A 21,931-nucleotide genomic window follows, 5' to 3' on the forward strand; every position below is an offset into this window, starting at 1 on the left:
AACTTTTCTAAAGTAATTTATAAAGATCTTTTACATTCAGAAGTACAAAATGATACATATCCATTCCTCCTGAACACATCACCTGCAGAGGAGTGGCAAGATTGTACGTATGGATTAAGGAAACATGACAGTAATACAGAACATATACTTTGAACTTTGAATTAGCCCAACATTTCAGAGGGAAACTATCTTCAACAAATATGAATTTAAACGATGATGGTCTGCTCCAGAGCATGTTGCTGCCCTGGCATCACCTGTGTTAGAACCACTTTTTCCTCTGAAATTATCCAATGTATTTTGACTAAAATGTAAGATCAAAGGCTCAGATCAAATCCTTCCTGCATTTCAGGTGAACTTGGTGGGCTGCTGAAAATGCTCTTGTCCTTCTAGACTGTCATTTGCCTCTTAACTTTAACAATGTGCGCCATCTCCTTGAATCAGGCATTTTCTTGGTCCGTGTCCCCCCATTAGTGTTGAACCTTACCAGGTATATACAGGGAAGTATCTGCATGGCCTTGGCAATCTAAGTCCCTACTCTCATAACAGTGAATCTGTTAATATTTTGGTTTCATAGTTTAATTGATCTATAAGACAGAAATCCATGCCATACTAATTTAACTCTTTTAAGAGATTACAGAATCAAAGATCTAGTACTACACTGGATGATATAAAATACAGAACATCTAAAGGAACTAAATCAGAACTGCATCATAACTTCATGGTCCACTGCTTTAAACTTTCTACTTTTGACACATCTAGACAAAGGCCCTAGACTTAGAAGGCTAAGTTAAAGCATCATTTCATGAAGTTCAGCAGATCCTCTCTGGATCCTTTTTCCTCTGAGGACAGGGGCAATCGATTCCCTTCTTACCAAGCTGACTCTGTAAACATCTTCCACTGTGCCAATTACACTAGATAAAAACATGAGCACTTAATCAGTGTTGTCTTCTAGAGCATCTAGTTTCTTGTCCCCTCCCTTGTGACAGTGTTCCTTTCCAAGACAGGTTTAACGGATTACCTGGCAATTGAGACACAGCTGCCTGGATTTTCCAGCTCTTCTAACCATGATTTGGGTGGGAACTGTCATCAGACTGGGCTTTGGAGTTTCCACCTTTGAGACAATAGAAGGGACGGAGTTCCATACAATTACAAAACTGGCACACGTATATGGCACACAGGAGCATTTCCTGTCAGAAAAAGAAAAGTTTTCTCCTATGTCTTCCCAAAGCTTTTATTCCACTATGCACAGTTTCAATTTTATGAGTAAGTATGGGGCACTTGTCTTCTTGGAAGAGGTGTTCCTATAATAAGATTTAGAGTTTCACACTTACTTACTTTCCATAATCATTAGTGGCAATGGGCCAGGGCCTCCAGAGGCTGATCAAGAATAAACAGATTCCTACCAAACAACATTAGGCAATTAAGACTTGACATTGCCAAAGTTTATCCACTGTTGTGAGTATTTTTCAAGATTAACACATTTAACAGCTATTATGGTACAGTCTAATACAAGTCAAACCACTTTGATCCCTTTCTATATGCTTCAAGGCAACAACCTATAGTAAGCTTTTCTTGAAGAAAGACCAAAAACTTCCCTCAAATATCAGTGACTATAAACAATTATGTTTATGGGAAGCAGGAATTCAACTATGATACTGCAATGGCAATCCTTTATATCTACGCAATCAGCAGAACATTTTCTAAAGACGGTGGACTGGATTCATTAAAGACCAGATCAGACAGAACGTGAGCAGTAGCTATCTTTCCTTGACGTGGCCATTGGTGAGATGGGCTCTGTTGGTCAGTGTCTCAGACCCATTCCTCTGGATATAATTGCTGCTAGTGACATTGCTGAAACACGTGATCCCATTTTTCTCCTTTTCCACGACCTTTTCTTTTTCTTCATCCTTGTCACTTTCTTCTGTGTCACTTCTCATGTCCTTTTCCATCTAAAGAAATATGTAAATGAGAAACAATACAAATGCAGAAGTCTGCACAAGAAGCTGTGCTAGCTGATACACAGGCTAAAGACTGCAGCTGCTACTTCAGCCGCCTGCCTTTGGCACACATTTCTATGATGTCTTTTTACATCACCTTTGGAAACATTTTATTTTCATCTACCTGACTTCTGTCTCAGTGGTATCTTAACTGTGATCCTGATAAACATGAATAACTACTATACAGGTTGAGAAGAAGCACCAAATCATATACGCCCAGGACTGAGGACAACTGTATACAGCTGAGGAGATTTACGTTGTCTTTTGCATACAAAAGAAGGATGGGAAGAAGCAGTTAATCAAACTCTTATATTTTCCAAAAGGGACAAGGAGCTAGATTCTGGGTGGCTGCAAGTTGAGCACTCTGGTTTGGACAGCATATGCTTTCAAACAAACCAATAGCCCAACACAAAGCTGCTCGACTCTACATGTAGTTTTATATTCAGGTTTTTTCTCTTGCTATGAAGAGATCAGTAGTCCGCTTTTGTGAATACTTAATTCCTTGCCTTAAAAGGAAGACAAAAAAAGAAATAATGCAGTAAAAAGGCAAGTTAGAGAAAGCAGCTTAACACTTGCTGGCTTCTCAGGCTGTTTCTACTCTGCAATACAAGATGCCAAAACTGGGAACAAATTCACAGTGTCCACACCCATTGTTGGAAAGAACACGGAAGGAAAGCAGCAAACCCCTTCTGTGACCTGAGGCCTGGAAACTCCTCAGGAGCTTGTTAGTTCTGGATGTGCTCTGTAGTCTCCATTTATTATATACATTCTTCTGGGGATAGCACTTGGATCATGTTAAGCAGACTATTTAGTCTGATGCCTTTTCTAAAGATCACCACACCCAAAAGCAGATAGGATTTGTAAGAATGTGAAGTTGTACTCAAGTCAAACTGCCTGCAAGGACAATAGAAACAGCAGATGCCACATTTTGTGAACAATCTCAATCCCAAGTTGTTCTAGAGTTGGCAGTTCAGAAACTATATACAAAGTCTCTTGCTCTGCAGCAGAAACACAAACAATAATCAGTATTCCTAAGTGCCTTTAGAATATGGTTTAGGTCTTAAACCTAGCAAGATTCACAAAGGAACTAGATAGCTGCATGAATTAAAAAGACAGCTGCCTCTACAAGGAAGTGAAACCCCTTACTTCAAGATCAAGGCTGAACTGTAAGTACTAGGGATTAGGAAACATCAAGTGAGAAGGTGGTGCAGATAATCCTGTAGTCACGGAGGAAAATTACAGAGATCCGAAAGACCTATCAGAACAATCTGAACTTCTGACTGGAGTGAGAATTTCATGGCTCTCAAAAGGGGAGAATGTTCTGTATTTCTGCTGATACTGCTTTGGGCTACTAAATGTCTTAGAATCATAGAATATCCTGAGTTAGATGGGACCCACAAGCATCACTGAATCAGGCTCAACACAGGACTACATAAAAATTAAGCCATATGTCTGAAATGATCATGAAACATCTGCCTGGGACTGTTTTTCTTTGCTACTTATGGTTCAATATAGAAAGACCTCAAATATATATATTCTGCATCAAATATGGCAGATAATTTATTGTCATGGTTTTTGGCTGGAATAGAGTTAATTTTCCTAATTTCCAGCTCACGTGATGCTGTGTTTTGGATTTTTGATGAAAGTAGCGTTGATAACACACCACTGCTCTCAGCTGTTGCAGAGCAGTGCTTGCACAGAGCCACAGAGCCAAGGACTTTCCAGCTTCTCATGCTGCCCTGCCAGTGAGGAGGCCAGGGGTGCACAAGAAGATGGGAGGGGACACAGCCAGGACAGCTGACCCAGACTGGCCATATGCTCAGCAATAAAAGCTGGGGTAAAGAAGGAGGAAGAGGGGGGCAGGCATTCAGAGTGATGGTGTTTGTCTTCCTAAGAAACTTACAAATGATGATCCCTGCTTTCCTGGAAGTGGCTGAACACAGGCTTGCTGATAGGAAGTACCAAATGAGTTTCTTGCATTGCTTTTAAGTGCAGCTTTTGCCTTATCTAATAAAACTATCTTCATCTCAACCCACAAGTTCTCATACTTTTATCTTTCCCATTCTCTTCCTCATCCCATGGTGAGGGGATGAGGGAGAGTGAGTGAGAGTCTGTGAGGTACTTAGTTGCTTGCTGGGGTTAAATCACAGCTTTTATAGATAAAATAAGAAGAAATCTGGATGTGCTTCAGTATATTTTTCCTGATGGATCATTTCTTTCTAATAACACTATCCACTACCTCATCATTTGACACTGTAATAACTGCTATGGAAGCTGTGGACAATATGGATGAAGATGAACCTTTCCTGCTTGTTCTCAGTTCCCATAAGACAGAATTTCCCAGTTGGATAGTAATAAAACAACTCATCCCAGGCTATGAGGTCAACTCCCACAGGGCATGGACTTGTTTCTGCTGGACTACATCCTTGGCAAGTGGCCACATTATGTCATGTCTTTGATTCTGAGAATAATTTCATGCTGAGCAGCAGTTTGGTTTCACAGCAGATACTACAGGCTGTAGTCAGAAAGAGTCGGGTGCATGTCACTTCAGTTTATACAGCTGCATCTCAGATATCCAAGGTTGCTCTGTTACTGATAGTGACAAACAGGCAATGCCTGGCGCAACATTGAATGGAGTATGCTTAGGACATGCCTGTCTGCTAGTATGTAAGGAGCCCAGACAGCTAGTTTAGACAAATGCATCTACTCTGCAGACATTTAAAGTACTATAAGACAACCCCCACAAAACATACTTTAGTGATGGGGCAGAGTGCAACCTCAGCAAGCTTGCCAATGACACAAAACTGGGAGGAGCGGCTGATACGCCAGAAGGTCATGTTGCCATGCAGAAGGACCTCAGCAGACTGGAGAAGTGGACTGACAGGAAACTCATGAAGTTCAACAAAGAGAAGTGCAAAGTCCTGCACCTGGGGAGTAACAACCCCATGCGCTCATATATACTGGGGGCTGCTCCGCTGGAAAGCAGCACTGCAGAGAAGAACCTGAAAGTCCTGGTAGAAACCAAGTTGAACATTAGCCAGCAATGTACCTTTGACGCAAAGAAAGCTAATGGTATCCTGGGCTGCATTAGGAGCAGCATTGCCAGCAGATCAAGGGAAAGGATCCTTCCTCTCTAGTCAGCACTGGTGAGGCCATGTTTAGAGTACTGCGTCCTGTGGCAGTAGCCCTGCTGGGCTACTAAGTACAAGAGAGATGGACATACTGGAGAGAGTCCAACAAAAGGGCCATGAGGATGATTAAAGGACTGAAGCATCTCGCCTGTGAGGAAAAGCTGAGAGAGCTGCAACTGCTCAACCTAGAGGAGGCTCGGGGGGATTTTATCAGTATATATAAATGTCTGAAGGGAGGGTGCAAAGAGGATTGGAGCCAGGCTTTTTTCAATGGTGCCCAGTGCCAAGACAAGAGGCCGTGGGCACAAAATGAAATACAGCAGGTTCCATCTCAACATTAGGAAACATTTTCTCCCCCTGATGGTGACTAAGCATTGGAACAGACTGCACAGAGAAGTTGTAGAATCTCCCTCTTTGAAGATACTCAAAAGCCATCCAGACATGGGCTTGGACAAGCTGCTCTAGGTGGCCCTGCTTGAGCCAGGGAGGTTGGACAATACCTCCAGAGGTCCCTCAGCCATTCTGTGATTCTGTGATGTTAGTAACACTGTAATTAAAAATCCTGTACTCGAAATCCCCTGGAGAAGAAACTATAGGAAAGCACTTTTGCACTGGCCTCATCAATCGCATCAACACTCCCTGCCTTGATTTTGTAGTTTTGTTACAAACACAGTACTGACCCAAGCGTTGGGATCCTCACTCAGATGTCACTGGCTTTGTTCATAGAAATCTCCCATGGAGTCCAATACACATTTTTTTCTTGAATACACACTTCATAAGTGAACCCAAATATTATATCAACTCATAAAAACTTTACTTCTTTTGTCAACTTTCACTAGTATCGAGTGACCCTTTTACCTCACTGTGAGGAGTTCACATGTATAATTTTACTAGGACAAAAAAGAATCCATCCCAGATGTATTCCCTGTGCTCCCAAGCAGTCTCAGGGGATCCTCCCTCCCCATATGATGTACAGGGGACTACAAACTGATTCATACCGTGCCCTGGAGGATGAACTTGTAGACCATATGAATAATTAGGCAGGACCAGAAGATATGGAGCAGCTGAAGAGTTATCAGGAGAGCATTCACGAAGTAGTATCCAAAGAAGGGTTGGAATATCTCCATGGAGTAATAGTAGGTGTTATAGAGCACTCTGCAAGAGAGACAGAATTGCACTGGAGAGAGAGCAGCTGTAAGCCCCCAAAAGTTATTGTCACAGAAGTTTCACTTCAATCACTTTCTTCTTATACATAACACGTTAGACAACTCTCCGTTCCCCACTTGAAATGAGCAGAGTAGAGCCGTAAGCTGAAGACTCCTCTGCAGTATATTTCAGGTCTTTGCTATTACTCTCTGAACTCCAAGGAAGACCACTCTTGTTTAGCCCAAGGTAGGTACAACAGCCATGTGGCAATGCAGCCTATGCAGAAGGCAGGGACATGAGCTCAAAATTGAAAAGCAAAGGCCACAGCAAAAGATTTAGCCCATAGCTGAATTATCCTGCCTCTGAGAAGACAGTTTTTTCATTTCCCTTGACTGCAGCAAACTCACGTGTAGGGGAAAATGATCAGGCGGCTGATGAGGAAAACAGCTGCGAAGATCATAAAGAGCCTGTCACAAGTTTTTTTCCACTTCATGTAATTGAATATCTTAGTTGGCTGGAAGGAGAAAGAACAATAAAACAAAGCAGGTCAAGATAGTGCATCTGCATATGCTCCAAGATGCTAACAAGCCAGATATGATACAATCCACATGCAGGTATTCATGTCTCCTCCTGGCTCTCTGTAGGGCACCCTAAGCTGGGTGAGGAGATCATCAATGAGTTATCAGTGAAACCCCACAGTGATTGTCCCTCATTGTGCTAGATCAAAAGACAGCACTTGGCTAAAGGTCATCACTGCCAACTAGGCCTTGCCAGGCACTTAAACTGTGGAGCTCACCTCTAGGAAGCAATCAGAAGCATCATGAATCACCAGCACCAGTGTCCCAATGCGGATGTAATTGGCACAGTATGAGAAACTGATCAGGAAGATGGTTGCAGCATGATGGACTATCTGCTCCTTGAAGTCCTGATGAGAAAGGGGACAGCAGAAAATACATTGCACTTTCTGTTCTAGTTAGAGCATGCTGGTAGCTAAAAAATGTGTCTACTCAATGGGGCAAGAAACCTCCCACTGTAAAGTTTTATCCACATTAATCTTTAACAAAATGCATGCCAAAATGTAGGCAATCAAGGAACCCACGAATTATGAGTTTATGGAGTAAACAGAGAATCTTGAGCAAAGAACACTCCGCTCTCTACCAGAAATGGTCTGGTGTTAGTGCAAATTGTAAGACAGAACCATGAGAGCTGATGATTCAGTACAGACAAACATAAAAAGAGCTTCCTTTCGGTCACAAAGCAATGCCCATACTCACCTCTGCTCCAGCAGAGGAATTTCTGCTTGGGGAAGTGAACCTTTTGAATTAGTTTGCTCCTTTCCATGTCAAGGTTTGTGTTCTCCACCTCCCAGAGGAGAGGGAAGACAGTGACTGGTAATGGAAATTCCTGGGAACAAGCAAGGACGAGTCCCCTGAAACCTCAGACTAGCATTATACACACTATACAACCTTGGAAAACACTCTCCTGAGTGTTAAGCTTGGATCATGTTTGTGCTTCATTTTTTCCCAGGGGTTGTCACTCACCTTCCTCTTCACATCACAGGGCAAGGTGAAGACCAGAGACCAGTAGAAGGAGAGCTCCAGCATGTAGTACCAGAACAGAGAAGGTAGGAGAGGCTGCAACAGCAAGAAAGAGACCGTGGTATACCCGTCAGATAAAGTAAAGAGAGGGCTGGAAATGAAAACTCCTACCAATAAAAAAAAAATAAAAAAAAAATCAGATAAACCAAAATGACAAGATCTGGTTCCTGCAGCTTCATGGGGTAAATCCTCAACTGAACAGTCTAGTCACTTACCAAACATCATCTGCGCTCAGGTAAAAGCAAATAGCAGGGGAAACTCCACTTTGCCATACCATGTGAAATATTTAAATAACCAGGGGGAAGATCCTGAAAATTTTCAGGCATTCTTCTGGGAAAATTCTTGAGCAGTCACTGTAGATCTCAGTGTGAACAGTAGTCTCTGCTGTTCTGGCTAATTTTTCTGGGGTTTTACAGCTGAAAAACTAAAAGCTTAGACCCACTCACCAAAGACACATGCTAGTTAATAAGTAATTTTTCTGTTGTGGCACTAAATGGCATCTTTAAACCAGAACCTATTTGATTTAAAAAAAAAAAAAAAAAAAAAAAAAAAAAGTACTATGACTACAGAGGCTTTGCAACAAGCATTTCCAAAGAATCTTGGAGTATGGTGCTCCCAAGTACCAATTTATCTAGGTTTCCTCTACCCAAAGTGCTGATTTCTGTCCTTAGAAGACAGATTTTAGTTTGCTTTTCTTTGATGCACCAGTGATTAGCCACAAGAGGAAGCATGGCTGGATGCACTGGTCCTACCAGAGGGGATATTAACATCTGGCAGGCTGGTATGTGCTGTTCATGCTCTGGGAGTTATCCAAATGATCTTCTGGATCTGAAGGGATTTTTTTTTTTTTTTCCCAAAGAGAGATTAGATTATTGATGTTTCTTTTACCCTTGTCTGTAGCATACGACATGGTTTGTTTGGTAGAAATTGTGTTTAATATATTCATTGTTCCTGCTGTGCCACAGGTATGTTCTTGACCTTTCCTGCTCTTTTCCAGTGGGATGTTACCAGCTGTGGTTTGGGCCTTTTCTGCTTACTACAGGTGTAGGAAAGTGTTCTGTTACAATGGCTTAGATTTCTCTGGAAAATACATGGAATGCAAATTAACAAAACAGGAAATAAGGACCCAAGAGATCCTCTCAGCCTTACATTCCTATTCAAACACCACCTGTTTGTATGAATCACAGTTAAAAACTGTGCATTACAATTAACAGGTTTGCAAATCTTTATGTACAATCTGAGGGTCTTGTTCTAACTTTGACTACCAGACCAAAAAGCCCTAAAGCACAGGTAGTTTTCACTTTGTTATGCTACTGTGATCAAGTTGTATCTCAGCCTCTTCTTCAATTAATGAAAGATTAAATTCCCAGCCAGGAAATTCTAGTATTGTAAAATCCCATGCACAGGAGATCCATGCATGATACTAGGAGAAACTGCTATCCTGCTAGAAACACTTACCAGGCTTTTGGATTGGAAAGGGCAAATAATCACAGAATCATCACAGAGTCATAGAACAGCTTGGGTCGGAAGGGACTTTAAAGATCATTCAGTTACAACCCCTCACCAGAGCAGGTTACCCAGGGCCTTGTCCAACCTGGCCTTGAACACTTCCAGGGATGGGGCATCCCCAGCTTTTCTAGGCAGCCTGCGCCAGTGCCTCACCACCCTCTGAGTGAAGAATTTCCTCCTAATATTTAATCTCTATCTACCCTCTTTTGTTTTAAAATCATGATGCCTTGTCCTGTAAGTACAATCCCTGACAAAGAGTCCCTCCCCAGCTTTTCTGTAGGTCCCTTTTCAGTACTGAAAGGTTGCAATGAGGTCACCCCGGGGGCTTCTCTTCTCCAGGCTGAGCAGCCCCAGCTCTCTCAGCCTTTCTTCGTAGGAGAGGTGCTCCAGCCCCTTGATCACCTTTGTGGCCCTTCTCTGGACCCATTCTAACAGATCCACATCCTTTTTGTGCTGGGGACCCCAGATCTAGATGAAGCACTCCAAATGGGGCCTCACAAGGGCAGAGTAGACAGGAACAATCACCTCCCTCCACCTGCTGGACACTTCTCTGTTGATGCAGCCCAGTGAAAACTGTCTGTTCTTAAAGCAGGAATGAAATGGTACCCAGGATTTTCATCAATTTATTCATAATGCTAATTAAGCCTGTAGAAGGCAGCTGTTCTAACAGGATAAGGAATCTTTTCCAAAGCCAAAATCAGATCTTTCACTTTAATGACATTTATCTCTTTGTAATATCTTATATTGGAAGGCTGCTGCTATACACAAGTCATAAAAACATAAGGGGGAAAAGTAGAACAGGTAATGGTTCCTGTGTCAGTGCATGAAGCCCCATTCTATGAAGACAGGCTGAGGGAATTTGGTTTGTTCAGCCTGGAAAAAAAGAAGGCTCCAGGGAGACCTTATAGAGGCCTTCCAATAGGCATGTAGACCTAAAGGGGGCTGAAGGAAAGCTGGGGAGAGATTCTGTGGAGTGCAGCAGTAGGACAAGGAGCAATGGCTTTAAACTAAAATAGGGTAGGTTTAGATCAGGTATAAGGAAGAAATTCTTTACTCTGAGGGTGGTGAGGCACTGGAACAGGCTGCCCAGAGAAGTTGTGGATGCCCCATCCCTGGAAGTGTTCAAGGCCAGGCTGGATGGGGCTTTGAGCAGCCTGGTCTGGTGGGAGGCATCCCTGCCCATGGCAAGGGGATTTGGAATTAGGTGATAGAATAGTGATGGAGGCAGCTGGGTAAACAGTACTTTACTTTTTGTTGCTGTCCTTGTTCCTTGATGACCTAGGAGCATATTTTGTGCCTAGCCGACAATTTTCTTTGAACTTACTTTGGAGCGTATCACTCAGAACGTGTCCTCTGCTCTACAGGCTTTCCACTGAAGTCTTCGCTTCTCCCTGGACAAAAGGTCCTACTCTAACTTCAGTCTCCTCTATAAACTAAACTTGAAGCATCCCTATTTTTCAGTTTCTAAGCTTGCCCGGTCAGAAGGCTTGCTTTTCCTTTACTACTGTAGAGTTGTCTTCTGCTGTACTGACTCCTCCTCTATTGTGTCTAGAGTAAGCAAAATATTAAGATGTTCTCTGTTGATAGGGATCTGTTTTCGAATTCTTATGGTTTATCAATCTGAATTTCAATCAGTACCCTCTCTTTTGTCCCTAAAGTAATCTGATTTTTAAAAGATATCTAAAGAGAATACATGATTTATTACAACAATTTTTACTCCTGGATGACTCACCTGTTGTGGGTATCCTGTCCAGCACTCTCTATGGTCCCAAAACCAAGGCTTCTGGAAAGAAAATATAACATGAATGGGAAGATCCCAGATGAATTCTCTTATCAACCACCTAATTCCTGTAGCTTGTTACTACTACAGATTTGTTGTGTTTTATTGGAAACAGAGAAATAGAAAATAACCTTTTATTTTGATGTAAAGAATCAAAAAGCACTACAGGTGGGATTTAGATACCTCCACTCCACTGCTAGCTCATCCTGGAATCTGCAGACTCACAGAGTACCTTAAATTCTGTCTTAAAAGTTGCTAAGTTCAATGATTCTTCAGCTGTTACAAAAACAAGCAGGTGCAAGTATAGTCTATGCCTCCTGTCTTGGGATCAGCAGATTTTCCATTATTTACCACATCAGGAGGTCTCAGTGTAGAATATTTTTGCAAAGCCCACCCAAGGAATTGGGTTCAGCAAAAGAGCCAGGGTAACCTCTAAAATACAACCAGAGGATAACAGGTGTCCCTTGTCCCAGCTTAGTGACCACAGGTCTGGATTAGAGCATATGGTATACCTCTTCTGCCTCAGAGATTCAAACTCATATCATTCAAGTCTCAGTCTTCTCCTGTTGAGGCTGTTCCATTTGTATCAAGAGAAATCATTATTTATCAAATCAGAGAAAAGGCAGAGGCATTAACCTTACCCTCTCACATCTTGGGTAAAGAAGAAGAAACACATACATAAAATTACTAAAATGCAGACCATGCTCCAAAGGAAGCCTAAGCATTTTACCTTAAACAAGTACTATATACAACACAGAAACAGGCCCTGCAGCTCCTGTCTCAGATAAATGTTTTATCTGCCATATCACAGAAATGTATTTTTACAACTGCTGACAGCATCTCACAATCCTAGTTGTCTACTGCTTTTCCAGAGGAAGAGCAAAACTCTTGGTTTTGAGTTGGAGTTCTTAAAGTAAGCATGGTTCGATAGATAGATAGATCTCAGAAGATTGTGTGCTGTGCAGAGGACAAAGACATGATGGGAAAATCTCTGAAAGAAAGTTTGAATACACAGGTTTGGCAACAAGATCTGCCATTCCTGCAGGCACTCCCTGGAGAACAGCAGGTGGCACTGTTTGCATACTCACGTCGTACAGGACAGCAAGTCCAGTGAAGAAAGCAATGACGTAAAATGTAAACCTCCAGCTACAAACAAACAAAGTGTGTTAGTACCCCATTAGCCACAAAGCTACAATTCTGTGTATTACTTTTTTTTCAAAAAATGACACTACTAAATAAAAGAAAAACATCAATATGCTCAAAGTTTGTGCAGATCATAACAGGAACTTTTTTTTTTTTTTTTTTTTTTTTCCATGCTGGTACATTCAACAGATTCCATGAAGAGCAATTCTTCTGCTTTAGACGATAGAAACTATGAGAATATCTCTGAATAAAGTCACCTAGATAATCATCCCAACTCTTCACAGTACCAGTAGAGGCATGTGTAGATTCAAACAGTGCCAACTTCACTCATAGGCTTTTGGAGATCAGGTGTGCTAAATTCATTATCATGTAAAGCAATTGATTACTGTCATGTTTCATCTCAGTCAGAGCTGCTAATGATTTATCCACATTAAATCCACACAGAAGGACTTATAAAATATGTTTGCCATGTCCAGTGGACAGAAACCCGTAGTACTGAATGTATACACGTACATTAAGAAATTAGAGGAATTTTATCCCAACAGAATAAATGAGTAATAATAGATTAAAGACAGGAAATCTTTACAGGAGTAAAAATGCCTGCAACAACCCTTAAATTACCAAAAATCTCCATAACAAATCAGAAGATACAACATTTTTAGAGAGAGACTCAATCTGTCAGTGAAACAGAAGCTTCAAGAAAAACATAATCAGTGAGAGCAGAAGTTTTGTTTTGTTTTCTCCACTAGGGTTTTTAGTCAGGATTTTTGAATTAGAGGTTGAATATTAAATGGACAACGAGGTGATTAGCTCAGAAGTGATATCTACCCTATAGGTACACACTTCTAGTCAGATGAATGACACTGTAGGTATTTTCTTCCTTCATCTCTGTGGCCTTCCTGGATGAATCTACTTCCTTACAAGCATAGCAGAGCAGCCACTCATAAGTAAGGCATTTCAACTAAGATCAGGAGAATCCTTTTCCTCTGTGGAAAGCTGAGACAAAACTAACATTTCTAAGAGGGGCCAATTTCTGAATTTTTACCAAAAGATTCTTGACATTCCTCTGAATGCAATTCTGTACTATGGGTTAATTTCTACTTCCACTAAACCCCAACATGCAGGAACTGCTCTGACTGTTGTGCAGAACACCAGTTGCTGGGTGATGGTCTACCATGTGATGAGATAGAGATCTGTAAAGACCTTAGGCTGTGATTTTAAACCACTGCCTCAGCACGAGGACCTAGTGGGGCCCCCACAAGGGATGTGGGAATTAAAGACTCAGGTAACTATCTGGGACCTGCTCATAAGGGTATGGACATTAGTGTAGACCATTAGTTTATTGAAGAGCTTTGCAGACTTTGATTTCTTGGTGTAAAATGACCCTGACAGTAACTCACTTGGCGTCTTGCGAGGAGGTAATCCCAGCTCAGAAAGATTGCCTAGGCACAGGAATAAGGACTGACAGCCACAGAGCTACAAGAGCTTACAGCTCAGTTGTACAGCAGGCTGTCATGGGTCAAGTCACCACAGCCTCCAAGTGTAGCACTGAACAAGTAAACGTGTGTCTAGATGAAGTCTATTAGGGTTATTGCTCTGCAATATCTGTGGAAAGCTCAGTCAAGATTAACATTTACAGAAGTGGCTGACGTGAGATTTTTTTTTTTAATCTGCAGAAGTTAAAGTACCTAAAAAGTGAGGAACCCGATGATGATCTGCTTTTGTCAAACCTTCTTGTGCCTCCATATAATGAGGATTTCCACACAGCTGTTTCCAAGTTTTGCTCCCAGGAAAAGATTTCACATAGGCTTTTCTGCTATTATAAAGGGGTTCTGTTCTGTGACTTTCAGGGAAGCTGAAGTCAACTGACAGCAGAATATAGTCTAGACCAGTGTCTGTGACATTTAAAAGCAATACAAAGGAGAACAGTTGCAAAAAATATGTAGTAGAAAGAATCAGCTCACAGAGAAGCAAAGAGAGAAAGAGAGAGGCAATGGTAGGCTATTTTGGAGGCATGGAAGCAGCAGCAAAGCAGCAGGAAGCAGTAGGAAGCAAAACAATAGGGAGTTTTTCAGATAGGATAGTGTTCTGAAGCAGAGCATCAGTCTTACTAAGTCAGAAACCGGTGTTCTGTAAGGATGAAGGTGAGATAGGAGTAAAAGGAGCCTTGGGAGTGAAAATAAAGGGGAAAAGCAAGGAATGATTCAGTAATAGAGAAGCAGCAGCAGAGCCAGAGAAGAATCAGGTAGGGCAGGGAAGACTCAGGATGCTCTCCGTGGAGGAGTGCAGGGCAGGCTGGGAGGCAGCAAACTGCCCGCTGAGCTCAGTGCCAGTGAAAGGCGCCTGCAGCTCATGGCTTCTGCTCCTGCTCACCAGGCCTCGCAGAACTTCTTGGATAGGCTCGGTCGGTCAGTGTTCCTTCGGCGCCGGAACCACCTCTCCACCTTTCTCACTGGCAGGTCGCACTGTTTGGCTAAACTGATCAGCTCACTCTGGAAAACAGGCGAGGAAGCAGGGTTCAGATTCAGGTTTGAAAGTCATCATGGGCACACGGCCATCTGGTTTGAGCCACCACAGAACAACCAGTGGAGATTCCCAGCAAGCCCAAATTTGTTCAAGTTGAAGCATCTTTCAGAAAGCTGTCCATCCCTACTATAAAGATTTCAGATAATAGAAAATCTTTCATTTCCCCTTGTAAGCAACTGGTTATTAATACTAAACGTTAAAACTTTATGTTTTATTGTTTTATGTAAACATCTCCAGTTTCAACTTTCAAACTCTGGTCCCTTCTCACGGGTGTTTCTTGTTCAATCACTTCTTCTTTCGGCCTTAAGAGACTGAGTCCCTTACATCTGTCACTCCAAGAAAGTTTTACTGCAGCTTAAATAACTTTTGAAGTTCTACACTGAATCTTGTCATGCCTTTCAGTATTCTGATGCAATATCAGGGAATAACCTGAGCAATGTCATGAGCAGAGGCAACACCATTTTCCTACCGGATATTATCCTGTTGTGGTAAACCTGTAGGGATAATTTTTCAATAGGTTATTCAGAGAAATACTGCAATTACCTTCCTTCTTGTCCTTAGGCTCTTAAAGAATTTGGCGTGTGACACAGAAGAAGTCATCATGTTTTATATTCCTTTCTTAAGTGTCATCAATGATAATCTTATTTTTTAAGTAAAGCAATAGGTTTTCATGGAATGTGTTTACTTTAATGGTATCATTTGACAGTGATTTACATACTCTGAGAGTGCTGTAAAAAAGTGTGCCCATTAGTCATTTTCAGATATACTCCTTTCTATTTTTACTTAGTGACTTTTGTTCTTGCGGTGGAGTCAAGTGGAGACATTGATTTATATTCTCCAACTGCTCCATAATGCAGTATTCCTCCCAAGGAGATGGCTGCTGAGAAGAGTAAAATCACATCTTGTAAAAGCTGAATCATAAGCAGGAGTCTGAGCGCTCACAGGAGAGGGAGGAAGCTAAAAGACCGAGATGCAACCAGTGAATTGAGTCAGTAAAACATTAGCCAGCTGCACAATTCTTTTTCCATGTCAGGAAGTCAGAATGATGTCAGAAGTCTCACAGTCCGGATTCGCTCTGATATCCTTACATTCTCTAGGATAAAAGTGTAGACTTCTGCTCCTTCAGTGCAATGTGAGTGCAGGGACAGCTGTGTGGAAAGCCTGCTTCCAAAAGTAGGCCTTGAGTTAGATCTCTGCAATGGGAGTAGTTCTGTTGAGAAACTTGTAGATCGCTCAGACAGGCAAGAGGAAGATCAGGGACTATGGCAAGTGTTCCGAGAACATTCCTTCCATCTGCTAAGGAAAAGGGCTGGCAGCACGACCAAGATGAATGCCTTCATTTTTATTTTAGCCTCTATTCTTTTACTTTTAAGCAGGTACTGAATGTCCCAGGGCTCCACATGCCCCACTGCAGTATGAAACATGCTGCACCAGCCTCATCAAGGCAGTTACTTGTTTGTACTAGGACTGGAACCCCTGCTCATATGTCTTTGGTAGTGGCTAATAGCTTTTGCTTCAAGGCCAAGAAAGCCTGCAAAAAGGCACTGAAAATAAATGTGATTGCACTAGGCTTACGTGGCAAAGTTTTGGTAGTTGGGGGGCTGCAGTGGTGGCCTCTGTGAGCAGAGCCCAGCAGCTGCCACAGGTCAGATCAGAGCCAGCTCCAGCTGGCTCCAAAAGGGAACCACTGCTGGCCAGAGCTGGGCCATGAGCAACGCTGGTTGTGCCTCTGGAATAGCACATTGCAGAAGGGGAAAAAAAAACTACTCTGCCACAACAGTTGGGAGAGAGGAGTGAGTGACTGAAACAACCCTGCATACACCAAGGTTGGTGAAGGACACCAGGAGGTGCCCCAGGAATGGAGCAGAAGTTCTCCTGTGGCCTGTGGAGAGGCCCCTGGTGGAGCAGGCTGTCCCCCTGCAGCCCATGGGTCCTACATGGAGCAGATTTCCATGCTGCAGCCCACGCATGCAGCCCATGGAGGAGCCCCCTGTGAAACCTGAAGGATGTGCCCTGAAGGAGGTTGCGACCCATGGAGAGCCCACACAGGAGCAGGCCCTGGGCCAGAGCTGCAGCCCGTGGAGAGGAGCCCACGCAGGAGCAGGGGGTCTGGGGAGAGCTGCCGCCCATGGGGGATGCATGTTGGAGCAGTTTGCTCCTGATGGATGGCCCCCGTGGTACGGAGCCATGTGGGAGCAGTTCCTGAAGAGCTGCTGCCTGTGGGAAGCCCACACAGGATCAGTTTGAGAAGGACGGCATCCCGTGGGAGGGATCCTACGCTGGAGCAGGTGAAGAGAATGACTGTGAAGGAGTGGCAGAGATGGAAGTGTTACAGACTGACCACCTCCCTGTTCCCCTGCGCTGCCTGTGAGGAGGAGGTAGAAGAGGTGGATGGAGGGAGGTGTTTTTAGTTTATTTTTGCACTGCTCTAGCCTGTTAGTAATAGGTTATAAATTACATTTCTCTCCCTCTGTTGAGCCTATTTTGCCTGAAATGGTGGTTGGTGAGTGATTTCCCTCTCCCTGTCCTTGTCTCAGCTCTTGAGCCCATTTCCATCATAGTTTCTCCCCCTATTCTTTTGAGGAGGGGGAGTGAGAAACTGGTGGGGTGGAGTTTAGCTAGCCATCAGTGTGGAATCACCACAGTGATTCGCTTACTTACCACGGTGGTTACATCCAGGGTCTCCACTGACAAGGCTAAATCCAAATACAGCTTGACTATACACTATCCTTCCAATGCTTTTTCCCTCAGCAGCAGCCATTATAACTGAATTATACTGCCAAGATCTTCAAGATCTCTTTTTCTCTCCCAAGGGAGAACTACCTACCATTTGTGTTTGCAGTTTTCTGGTGCTCCTTACTTTGTCTCTAACGACAGACAGGATTTTAGTTGGCTTCCTGAAAGGCCAATCTCAAACTTGTGGATTGCACAGCAACAGAATGACCTGCCTCCCTGAACTAAGAGAATCATGCCATCCACATGTGCTAAGCTTCAAGGACTAGCAACAAGGGAAGTCACTTCAAGGGAGTTGATGTGACAGTGATTTGCTAATATATGAAAAGAAGGCAAACGAACAAACAGGAGTTGTCATTATTTCCTTTGGGAGAGGAGTTTCCTGTCCAAACAAGTTTGAGATTTAATTTTTTTGGAGTGCTATCTGTGGAAAGCTGTTATTCCCACATGTTCAGAAGCAGAGCTGATGGCTGATGGCATTTGCAGGAAGATCACCATGCCTGGTCAGTGTCAGGCGGCCAGTGCTACAGAGGTTCCTGCTGCGTTGTTGAGTTTCCAAGTGGCATCACCAAACTTCAGGATTCCAAATGTGATGTTATTTAGGTAAAGATACAAGGGCTAAATCTAGAGGAAAGCAAAGAAGAAAGACTCACTTCTTTAGGGTTCTTGCAGTGCGTACTGTAGAATGTTTCCAGTATGGGGTTAGGCTGAGCATTTGGTCTCTGCTTGTCCCTCACACCCAGTTTGGCACCAAGGGGCAGGGCTATGGCTCTGCAAGAGAAAAGATTCAAGGTTCAGCCCAAAATAGAACAGTGATTTCTGATACTGCAGCACTGTACAGCATGGTGTAGTACATTAACAGTTGTGTCTCACAGTTATCTCCCACAATTTTGGGTCTAAGCACAAGTATTGTGTCAAGCAGGTAAGGAAAATAAAGAAACTTGAGTAAAAAAAGTTACAATAGAAACAGTGGGGCTTCTATGCTATAGGCCTTCAGGTCAGTGTTGCAATACACAACACTGACTGAGGTTGGAAATGCTACATCCTGCTTTGTCAGCTTTCAAATCAACTATGTTTGGGCGTCCCAGATTATGGCACAAAGCCCAGGCTTGTAGAGACAGCCGTCATATCTGCTGTTGGTCTTTGGCTTGCTTGTAGCTTATGCAGAGTACCACATTGATGACAAGGCCTCAACACTGTTTAGTTTTGATGTTAAACATACAGAGGACCCATGTGAACTAGAGACTTGGCTCAGGATCAAGAGGATCAATAAATACCCTGATGAAACAGGAGGCCCCTGTCGTGTTTAGCTGCCTAGCACGGTAAAACCACCACAGCCCCTTGGTCTTTACTGGAAAAACTTTCCTCAGTTTCTCTTAAAGCATGCCAGACAGTAGGAACATAAGGGCATAACAACTAAAAACATAACCACAAGGCATAGTTGCTTATGTTTGCTGTGCACCTTTAGCCTTTCATGGTGAAACAATGCAAAGAAAAATATCTGCATAAATAGAAAAAAGTTTCAAACGGGTGGCAAGACTAGGCATAGAATTGTTGTGCTCAACAACTAAACTTCTCCACTACAAACCCTCTTTTCCTCTTTAACCATAGGAAATAGCTTCATAAATGGTGTGAAGTGAGGTACCACATGAACACTGCACAAACAGGAAACTTGGCAAATCAGAATTGCAAAAAAGGCCCAGTTTAACTGCCTGCTCCTCGCATTTCTGGAGAATTAGTTCATAGAATCATAGAATTACTTGTTTCTTATAAGTCACTACCGTTTACACATTGCCACTGGCATGCAATTAATCTCATTAGCCAAAAAGAGTGGAGTGTCTGCCTAGAACTTTTCAGCACTGTTCATAGAATCCCAGCATGGCTGAGATTGGCAAGGATCTCTGGCCTACAGCCAGTCACCCAGGACCATTTCCAGACAGCTCCAAGGAGGGAGACTCCACCACCACTCCAGGCAACCTGTTCCTGTGCTCTGTCACCTTCACTGTGCAAAAGTGCTTTCTAATGTTCAGATGGAGCCTTCTGTGTTTGGACTTGATGATCCTTGTGGGTCCCTTCCAACTTGGGATATTCTATGAGTTTATGATTCCCCATGTCCTCCTTCTTGCCCTTGTCAAGGATAGGAGTGACTTTGCTTTCTTCTAGTCTTTAGGCATTTCTCCTAGTTGCCACAATAAATCAAAAAACATTGAAATTGGCCTTGGAATGACATCTGCCAGCTCCCCTCGGCACTTGCAGGTGCATCACATGAGGTCTTATGCATGTCCAGTTTGCTTATGTTTTCCCTGGCCTGATCCTCTTCCACCAAGGGCATATATTCCTGCTACTGATCATCATACATGCAAAATCATTGGAAAACCTTCTCTCTGCATTTTGGAGAAAAAAGAAAATTTTGCTCTAAGTGCTAACAGCTCCCTTGAACTTAGCAACTATAAATTGGCGTTGAGGGTGGTTACGAGCTGATGAATACCATGCAAAGGTAGAGAGTGCTGAGATGCAGGCCTGCTCTGCCTGGTTCATCTTCATTCTGTACAAGCAGCAGCTCTGATCAGTTATCCCTAATAATTCAGAAACCAAACAACATTTTTTTTTTCCATGGGAGCAAAAAAGTTGTGGAAGTTACATCATTATGTAGGTGTTTAAAGACTTTTTACTTAAAAACTGTATGTGGTATGTTTATAACTGGGATTATATGGTATGGCTGCCTGTGATCTCTTCTAGCCATATAGCCACTCCATACATTTGTGTGCTTAGGGACTATTCTAGATCAAGTATCCTACCAGAGCGTTCTTTTGACTTTTATCTTCATTTAATAAACAGGTTTCAGAAGCAATTTTCCGAAGAGACTACCTACCTAAGGAATTTTGTAACTTCTATTATATTAAGGCATAGAACACAGAATGGTTGTACACTTAGTTCCCTCATGTAACAGATGATTTCAACCATTCTTTTCCATGGCCAGCTCCATATTCCAGTTGTTCTTTTCCATCTTCTCTGGGAAATTCCTTTAACATCACTGGCTAAAGAACCATTCAAAGATGTACCAAGACCACTGAAAAAGATGTATTTCTACCATAAGAGGGGGTCCAGTGGTTAAGTGTGATTGCTAGCTACTTTCTAACTACAAGACACACACGTATCACGCTCTGTGTAAACTCTCATTAGTTTTAGTGAAACTCAGCAGCATCTTGGCATTGCTGCAACAGTTAACAGTGGTATTAGAGAGCCCCTCCTGTGCTAAGAACAATGACAAAGTATTTCAAGGATATCCATAACTATACAGAAATGGAGAAAACATTTGCCCTAAGATCTGTACTAGGTCTTGGTTCTTAAGTGGTTACTCTGAAGCTCCTCTGAAGACGACGATGTAATAAATTTCTGCTGCTTAGGAAGAAACTTACTGCAGCTTCTTATCAGTCCACATCGGAAACTGGTCTAAAATTTTCCAAGCACCTTAAAGGGAAAGAGAACGTTCCTGCCAGGTGTCAGGGCAGCTTGCCAACAAGTTTGGTTCTTTTTTTTAAAAACTATTTCAACTATTCTGCATGACTCCTTAATTTAGATTAATCTTTTTCTCTTTCTTTCCTGTTGGTTTGTTATGGTCATGGTATAAAATCTCGCTGTAACAGAAACAAGCCAGTTGCAGTTGATGAGGACAGGGTGTGATTAACCAGAGCTACAATTACTTTGTTGTTGAGGTTTTGAGTTTAACCATGAATTATAGGACCAATCCTACTTTTATGAACACAATTGGGAAATCAAACCCTGAAATTCCTCCTAAGGGAGGTTTGTACATGTTGGATGTATGCTCTGACTCACTTTTCAGCTGAATCTTGTTCCAAACTCAAAGAGGATGATGTTTGTACTGATTTCAACATCACAGATTCATCACCTCAGTTGCAGAGATGGTCTCATCATGGAAGCTTATCATCTGTCTGGAATATGGAAGCAGGAAGCCTGAGGACTAAATTGTACAGCTTTCCATAGCTAGGTAAGGCAAGACACAGACCGTGAGATGTCTTTTATCTCAAACCTATTCCTTCTTCAGAAAGGTTCTGGTAAAGATAGCTTCTCTAACTTCAAGGTTTACAAGGGGAAGTTCATAGTAAGGAATTCAATTCAGTAATCACCAGTGAACAAACTATTTTGTGCAAAACCTGCTGAAGCTGAAATTAAATGGATTAATCATGGAGGGGCCTAAGTCCACACTCCCTCACCTTGCAAGACTGGGCTTTGCCCCTTTGCAGAGGCTTTCAGAGATAGTATGAGACACAGGAAAAAATTTAGTTTTTGTGAGTTTATTTTCCACAAATGTATTTGAATTTATAAGGGTGTCACTCTGCAAATATC

The 21,931-nt window shown here is 42.5% G+C and overlaps 1 protein-coding gene across 3 annotated transcripts in view; it reads right to left on the reverse strand.

The window, feature by feature from the left end:
- CERS4 (ceramide synthase 4) overlaps positions 1–21,931 on the reverse strand; it is a 55,597-nt gene continuing 33,666 nt past the window's right edge. For 2 of the 3 annotated variants that reach the window (XM_084498719.1, XM_084498720.1), the window contains exons 4-12: positions 18,217–18,334; positions 14,678–14,796; positions 12,250–12,307; positions 11,114–11,164; positions 7,816–7,908; positions 7,071–7,199; positions 6,682–6,788; positions 6,127–6,283; positions 1–1,949 (exon numbers count right to left, since the gene is read on the reverse strand). In XM_084498719.1, the coding sequence (XP_084354845.1) occupies positions 1,758–1,949; positions 6,127–6,283; positions 6,682–6,788; positions 7,071–7,199; positions 7,816–7,908; positions 11,114–11,164; positions 12,250–12,307; positions 14,678–14,796; positions 18,217–18,334 (1,024 nt within the window). In that variant the 3' untranslated portion in view covers positions 1–1,757. The remainder of the gene's footprint in view (positions 1,950–6,126; positions 6,284–6,681; positions 6,789–7,070; positions 7,200–7,815; positions 7,909–11,113; positions 11,165–12,249; positions 12,308–14,677; positions 14,797–18,216; positions 18,335–21,931) is intronic. The other variant, XM_084498721.1, reaches the window with a different exon arrangement.

The sequence above is a fragment of the Aythya ferina genome (assembly GCF_964211825.1).
Source record: "Aythya ferina genome assembly, chromosome: 26".
Classification (NCBI taxonomy): domain Eukaryota; kingdom Metazoa; phylum Chordata; class Aves; order Anseriformes; family Anatidae; genus Aythya; species Aythya ferina.